Source organism: Chinchilla lanigera, unplaced genomic scaffold (genome assembly GCF_000276665.1).
Source record: "Chinchilla lanigera isolate Chin_1 unplaced genomic scaffold, ChiLan1.0 scaffold00001, whole genome shotgun sequence".
In the NCBI taxonomy this organism is placed as follows: Eukaryota; Metazoa; Chordata; class Mammalia; order Rodentia; family Chinchillidae; genus Chinchilla; species Chinchilla lanigera.
The window spans coordinates 50,122,710-50,130,988 of NW_004955402.1; the positions used below are offsets into that span (position 1 = coordinate 50,122,710).

The 8,279-nt window shown below is 33.2% G+C and overlaps 1 protein-coding gene across 1 annotated transcript in view; it reads right to left on the reverse strand.

Annotated features, from left to right (window-relative positions):
* The window catches only part of Cdh19 (cadherin 19, type 2), a 102,976-nt gene that overhangs the window by 11,803 nt on the left and 82,894 nt on the right, over window positions 1–8,279 (reverse strand). Inside the window, exons 10-11 of the mRNA XM_013511279.1 lie at window positions 4,106–4,223; window positions 1,881–2,132 (exon numbers count right to left, since the gene is read on the reverse strand). Of these exons, the coding sequence (XP_013366733.1) occupies window positions 1,881–2,132; window positions 4,106–4,223 (370 nt within the window). The remainder of the gene's footprint in view (window positions 1–1,880; window positions 2,133–4,105; window positions 4,224–8,279) is intronic.

Here is an 8,279-nt window from a genome sequence, read left to right on the forward strand (position 1 = left end):
ATAAGTGAAATAAATCAGACCTGCATGTGCAATCACTGCATTGTCTCACTAGTGTAAAACCTGAAGGAGTTAATTTAAGCTGGAAGGTATGATAGACATTGTGAAATGATAGCAAAACACGCAAGGGTAAAGGGCAAATGGGATGTGGGAAAAGAAAGGGGAAAGAAGGAGAAATTTTGTATGTATGTATATACAGGATAGTTAACACAGCAGTTCTACGGTCTTCTATTTCTTTGCTGAAAGAAACTGTCAATGAGTCCTTGACTGATCAATATTGTGTGTTTGTATCTGTTTTCATGAGAAATCACTTTGCAGATATCAATATGTAACACAACAAGCATTGTTAATTCCCTACCACTTTGTTTGTAACTCTCTATTGTCTGTACTGTTCTTTTGTTATTTTGTAAAAGCTTGTCTATCTGTTAATGTTTTCCTCCTTTTATTTTTAAAATAAAACAAAATTAAAAAATAATGACATGTTAATAATATTCAGCTTCTTCAACTATAAAGGTATATCACTTTTCTACTTATGGAAATAAAAATAATACAGAATAAATGGGAACTATTTACTGAGGTATTTATTTACTCCTCTCACAAGTAAATAATTTCATCCACATTCCTCAATCTTAATAATTACTGTCTTTTTTCACAAAAAATATATTTTTTAAATTTCACAAATATTGTCTAAAGTTTTATTTATAATATCTTATTTTTATAAATACATTCATTATGGGATGATTACATCAAGTTGCTGATTATTTCGATCACTACAAATACTTATAAATGTAATAAGTGTGCTATAAAAAAGAGCCAAAGTATGGAAGAGCCCAGATGTGCAATAGCCAAGGTATGGAATCAATCTATCAATGGATGAATGGTAAAGAAAATGTGGTAAACATGCACAGTGGAATTCAATTTAAAAGGGAAGAAATGTATGTCCTTTAGAACAACATGGATAAGCCTAAAGGACATTGTTATAAGTGGTATGTGACTTGCATGGAAAGACAAACTCTGGGCAGTCTTATATATGGAACGTAAGACAGTCCAGTTCCTAAAGCCAGGATCTAAAATGGTTTTCACCAACGTCTAGCATTGGAGAGAGAGATGTTGCTTAGACATTACATGCTATTAGAGTATTAGAGTATTTTAGTTAAACTATTAGAATATTTTAGTTAAACATCAGGAATAAGTTTAGGAGATCTGTTTTACAACATGATAATTATAGCTAATGATAACCTATTGTATATTTGAAAATTAGTGAAACAGTAGTCTCCTGGGTTTATTTATTTTTTATTTTATTTTGTTTTACATACTGTTCTATGTATTCTAGCCAGTTCTAGTACAGTATTGCAAACTGTTTCATTTTGTGTATGGAATATCAGCATATTATTCATCATATCCCTGACCATTAATAAAACATGTAACTGTTTGAATTTCAGGTTTTTTTAACATATGGAATGTAGGCAGTAGTGGTTGCTGCTTCATAAGATTACTGTAAGGATCAAACTGCATTATACATGGAAAGCACTGCGGACTACCTTGTAGAATGAGTACTCAGTAGAAGTTCATTATCATTATTAATTTTTACAAAACATGATTGTTACATTGCATATATTTTAAAAATGTTCATAAACATACACATGTTCATACAATTCAAAGATCATTTAATACATGGTTTCAAATGTGTTTTTATAGGCTATTTTTTCATTTAATCCATTAGGCTTAATGGATTAAGGTTTATACTGCATTTACATTAGGTTTATACATTAGGTTTATACTGCATTTACAGGAGTGATTAAATACGTACACACACAACTCTGCTAAAACACCATTAAGTTACTTTCAATAAATAAAGGTATGTTCAGTTCAGCAGTACTTACCAAATATTACCATTATGCAGATCAGAATCGCAATAATTACTTCTATCCCGAATCCCATGGAAAAGCTTAATTCCTTATTACTGCAGACCTGGGCACTCCCATTGTCATCACAGTCACAAACATGTATTGTGAGCGTGTTCGTACTTGTAAGTGGTGGGATTCCATTGTCAGCAATTAAAATAGATAAGTAGAAAACAGGCTCTTCTTCAAGGCTAAAGCCAGTTCTATTAGTCACGACTACAGCCGTGTTATCTAAAACAAAAATCCATGCACGTAATTTTGCAACCAAACAAAAGGAATTCACACGTCCTATGTACTAGAGGCAACAGCATATGAATGTGTTCAAAGAAATTTTTAAAAAGGGAAAATATCATTTTAAAAAACCTGAAAGTTCCACCCTAAATTTTAATTATGTAATTACATGAATTATTTAAGTCAGTTCCAAAATTTAAGTGATAGTGTCTGATTTTAAAAGAAATCAGACTGCTAGCATTTAATTTATACTGATTGTGTCAGTGAAAGTAGGGTAATTGCATCAGACACTACTATCTCTGCTACTTAGGATGTTTTATTTTCACAAATACTGGAAATTTACAAGATTCACAAGATTCTGTTACCCTTTACAACGTGTAATGCCATATAATTTGTTTTATTTAGTATTTTGCGTTAGTTTATTTTTTCTGATTCTGAAGATTGGATCCAAGGAACACTAAGCTACACCCTCAGCTCTTTTTAATTAATTCTTTTGAATGAAGGTCTTATAATATTCCCATACTGTCCTCGAATTTATGATCCTCTGGTTTCAGGCTTTTAAGTAGCTGAGATTACAAATAATGTGTTTTCTTATTGGAAAAAATATTTCATTTGTTGGTATGTGCACTATTGGAGTATTTCTTTTTACTTTGAATTTGGTAATTCATTTTTTATTTAAGATTCAAAGTATCCTTAAATACAAGTCACACTGATTCATCCATTCAAGGTACTAATGAAAATGTGTAGCATGTACATCAACATATATGATAATGTTCTTTCTTAGATTAAAGTACTTTACAAGACTTTTTTTAGTGTAGTTTCTTGTATCTCCAACTGTACTTTCCCTGTATATTTCTTTGTTGGTGATTTGATTAATTTTTGATTTGGAGTGGCTTTTACAGGCTCAAAAATATGTTCCACAGCCGTCAGACCAACTTAGAGGACAAGAATAGTAAAACACAGAGAAGTTTTACAAAATGTAGCATACTTATAAGTAGTCAGATTTAAGCAGCAAGAAATAGTTCACATTTTTTCAACAGATATGCTATTAAATTACTCATATACAAAAACATTAAAATAATACTTTATGTTTCACTATATTTACCCTGCATCAGCAATTTACTTTATTTTAATATAAAGAAACTTAATCTATAGCTTTTTAATATATTGATATAGGTATTTTTCATCATAAGTACATCTGAGCTACCTTCCCTAGGGAATATAACAAGAATAAATTGGAAAAAATCTTGTTTGTATATACTCTCTCAAAAAAGGAGTCCTCTGGATCTGACCCTAAATTTAGTTGTAAGAAAAGATCATTGTTTGATTTTAAATGCTTGAGTAATTCTTGTACTTGAGATATAACGAAAAGTTAAAATACAAATATATATCATAGCCAAAAGAAATACACTGGCTGTATATAATTAATTTACTTACAATAAGAGGGAGTTTAAATCCTGTTTCCCCATGCAAAATCTCTCAGGATAATTTACCCTTCAACTGATAACAAATAATTTTGTATAAAAAGAAAAAATCAAATCAATTTCATATATATTTTAGCTTCCACTTAATGATTCCAAATATCTGAGTCAATCAAACTAAACTTGCTCTAAATTAAATATATGTCACTTTTTCAGACATAGGTCAGGGATAAAGGCAGATGAGGATGTGGAAGAAACCGTGATGTCAGAACTATAACTGCATTTGCAGGACCAATGTCAGGCTCAAACGACTTCCGGGTAGGGATGGTGTTAAAAGGTGGCTCCAATTAGAAGAAATGCAGTGAGAAATGAAGCCTGTAGTTGCAAAATTTAATTTTGGGTTTTGTTTTTATTTTTATTGTCACTCTTTTGTTGTATTTCTCAACATTATCATGTTGGAAGAACAGTATAAAAATCAATGTCATAAGTCCCATTAAAATCAAATATGATCTGTGGATAATGGATCAAAAATTATTGAGGGAATGGTATTACCTTGATTATCTATGATTGCAAAACTTGAGTTGCTTATGTCTTCAAGGGATAGGTTAAAGTAAAAATGGTGATCTTCTACGGATTCATCTCTATCTACAGCACTGATGGTCTGGAGTATCTAGAAAACAGAAGGAATATAATTCTTTGTTGCATGGTTTCACAATCATGATCATTTATTACTTTTACCTGTATTAAAATTCACAAAATCTCAAGGGATGTCCATGAAGGTAACTGTCAAATTGATGGAGAATATTAAAATGTTTTTCATGATAAGTTGATGTGTACTTATCTCTTTCCAAAGAGGGTTATAATATGACATAATAAGTAATTCTTGTAGATGGTTCAGGTAGATTCCATAAGCACAGTTTGTTAAAAGCTCTCAAAGCACTGCTGATATACTTCAATATTTTCTCCAACCTGCCTTCTGACATTTCTCTCTTCCTTCTTTCATGTTTTATTTTTGCTTTGCAATCTGCATACAAGTCATGATGATTTGCAGAACTTATGTATTTCGTGTTTATACTCAGAAAAAAACTTTGGTAGAGTTATTGGATTCACTAAAGAATTTGCGAAAGTAATGAGTTTTTAAATTGATTTGAGGCAATAATGCTTTTAAAGCATAAGGGCAATGTGTATGATTTCCTTGCACTCATAAAGATTATAGGAAGATTCTTCATCAAATAAGTTATACTCTATTTCAGGTCATAAAACAGTGAATTAATAGCGATATGAACGAATCAGTTCTCAATTATGTCTTTTATTTCAAGACATGAATATGTCAGTCAAGTTATTCATTATTGTCAAAAAAAGATATGCTTGTCAAGATCGCACAGCAAGATTGTGATTAATTTTAGAAATTAAAGTAAATTGATTATAGAAGTTATTGTTTTGAATTTTCTAGAATTAAACTGCTTTTAACAATGTGTCAAACCAAGCAATCTTCAATTGCAAGATGACAGATCCAAATTCATAAAGTTTAACTTCAAAGAACAAATAACATGAGGAGCATTATGAAATGAATGCAATCTCTACATGGAAGTCATGTAGAGAAATATTAAATTGATTCATACTTTTCTTCATAATACATTAATTAAATCATGATCATTTTAACTAATAAAATGAAAACTATTTGCATTGAATGCATGTGTATGATAATAAAATTGAATGATGTCAGTGTAAAGTTTTTATTTCAGAAGGTCATCTAATTTTCCATAGATTGGATGAGGACAATGCCTTAGAATTCAGTGCTCTGAGTTCTGGCTTTGCCAAGTTGTCAAAGCTTAAAATAGAGACATTAATACTTTACTTTCTGGATTCACCTTTATATCATGTCTTAGTGTATCAAAGAATGTGCTACACATGGGTATGTCTGTTGGATATTTTGTTCGTGAAGATACTTCCTATTCAAATTTACATAGAATGGTTTCCTGAGTATTATTAGCAGTCTCTTTACTGAACTAAGTTTGGTAACAATTTGCAAACTTTAGGGCAGGGGATATGACTCACTGGTACAAGTGCCTGCCTGCCAAGTGCAAGGTCTTGAGTTCGATTCCTAATATCAAAAAAAAAAAAACAATTTGCAAAATTCATATTCATGTTGTTGACATATACACACTTGATTTTTAAATAAGAAGTAATGAGCAAACGTGTTAAACTAAACCATTTAATTAAATGTTGAAAGTCTCTGACTTGTGTTTGAATGTTTAAGAATATTAGAAAAATTTTGACTTTGGATATATTTTGAGATCATTTTTGTTAAACAAACTAGCATGTACATGGTAGAAGTATTTCTTTTAGACATAGTGTAAATAATCTGAGCAATATTTCAACACATTTCATATATTTTCATGAGTATACCTGCACTTGCATTTGTTTTATATGCTAAATTTGCTATATGCATCATTGTGTTGCAATGCTTTAAAAAAAATAGGAAGCTAAAAACATAAGTCCACATGAGGTGGTAATAGTTCTAAGGCATTGAACTTGAACATAAGTGACTTCCATAAAAATACAAATCTTTAATTAAGGGACAATATTAATGCAGTCATAATTTTGAATGGGGGTATTTATTGCTTTTTTAATGTAAAATATAGAAAGAATTTTGTGTTCATTTTCAAAATAAATTCTAAATAAATTATTTATTCATTGCATTTATTATATTTCTGAGCTATTCCTTGATACCTAATTACCTGAGGCCCACAGATGCCTTTTTGATTTTCTTAGAGGAAAAAAAGATATATCAAAAAGACATGATGCACATAAAAATCCATGTTTGGAAATACCAGGAGACACAATAATGATTTCAAATTATGGAAGATTTGAGGGCTTTTGTTTTTAATTAGCTCTTTGTTCTCTTGCTTTACTATTGTACAGTTCTGACATAGTACCTTTCATTTTCTATGTACTGTTCTTTGAATTCTATAAAGAAAATATATTTTTTCAGCCTAGGCAATCTAAAATATCCTGTCCTTTAATAGGAACTTGACCATAAGATACACAGTGTTTTATATATTATTTTAGGTAATCTTCACCATGGCACTTTAGAATAAACTTTTCTATTTTTCTTATTTTAAAAAAATACTTATATTACACTTTAACAAGTAAATTGCTTACATCAGAATCAGAATGCAAACTGGTGCCATGACTGCTTTCAAATAGGGCTTGCACATCTGCCCAGGTTGGGCTGAACCCCAGACATCTTCAGGAAACCCGGTGAGTCTGGACTCTGCCTCCCTGACCAGTGTGCAAGGCAGGCAAAACCTCAGGCACCCCCTAGGACCTCGGTGGCAACCCACCACATCCACAGTGTGTCGCCCCAGGCTGGGCTAAACCATGGACATCATCAGGAAGCTTCCCTGACCAGTGTGTAAGGCAGACAAAAACTTAGGCACACTCTGGGGCCTAGGAGGCTCTCCGCCACACCAATAGTGTTTCTTCCGGGGCTGGGCCGAACATCAGACACCCTTAGGAACCTGATGAGCAACCCTGGTTCCTCCACAACTAAGGTGTGAGGCACATGGATTCCTGGACAACTTCTGGGGCCTTGGTGGTCACTGGCAGAACAACTCACACCCCCCTGGTAGCTCAGCTGAAACCTGAACATAGTCAGTGGCCTCAGGGAGCTCACCCTCACCTATCCACTTCCAGTGTGGGAAGCAGACTCTGTCCTGGGCAATATCTGAAGCCTCAGTGAACTTGACCTGCATCCTCCCTACTCTTGTGGAAGCTGGGCTGAACCCCAGACAGTCACAGGAATGCCAGCAAGCCTCCCCTGCTCTTCCCTCACTCTCTTGGGAGCCAACTGAATGCAAGAAAGGTCGGGAGCATCTGGAACCCCACCTTGCCACCACTCACCAGCACAGGAGCTACACTGAGTACTGGGGATCTTCACACTCTTGCCCTGCCACTCACACACAACTGGGAGAGTGAGGCTGCACTCCAGGGAGCCTCTGATCTTCAAAGATGACAAAACGAAGGAGCAAAATGCAATCCTAGACCTCCACACCATGCAAAACAAGTCCAAGAGGCATCAACACAGAAGAGCCTGGAAGTCATACACGTGAAATTTCTTAAATGATAGCAACTAAAGTAAAGAAACAACTCCATCAAGCCATAAAAGACATCAGATCAGAAATAATGTCACAGGTGAGAAAGAAATGACAACAATAATGAAAGAAATCTTCAGCATATCCAAAGATGACATAGACAAGAAAATAGAAGAACATAGACAACTCAGTGAAACCTTCAGGGAACAATATAGAAAAGAACTAAAAGGTACGAAACAGATGCAAACAGATATCCAGGAACTTAAAAATTCCATTGAAAGCTTGCAAAACCACCTGAATGAAGCTGAAGATAGACTTTCAGACCTTGAAGACAGCACTGCCACTAAAAAATGTGAAAGGAGGGTTCTCTTAAAAACAACAAAGAACCAGGAAATAACAATTCAACAACTGCAAGATGAAGCAAAGAGAAACAATGTCAGATTAATAGGTATTAATGAAACAGCAAGTGTCAATACAAATGACATAAAAAGATTATTTGCATAAATCATAGCAGAAAATTTCCCAAGCATGGTAAAAGAATCAGACATCCAGATAAGTGAAGCATATAGAACTCCAGTTAATCATAACCAAAATAAATCTACCCCCAGATATATAGTGACCAAGATCCC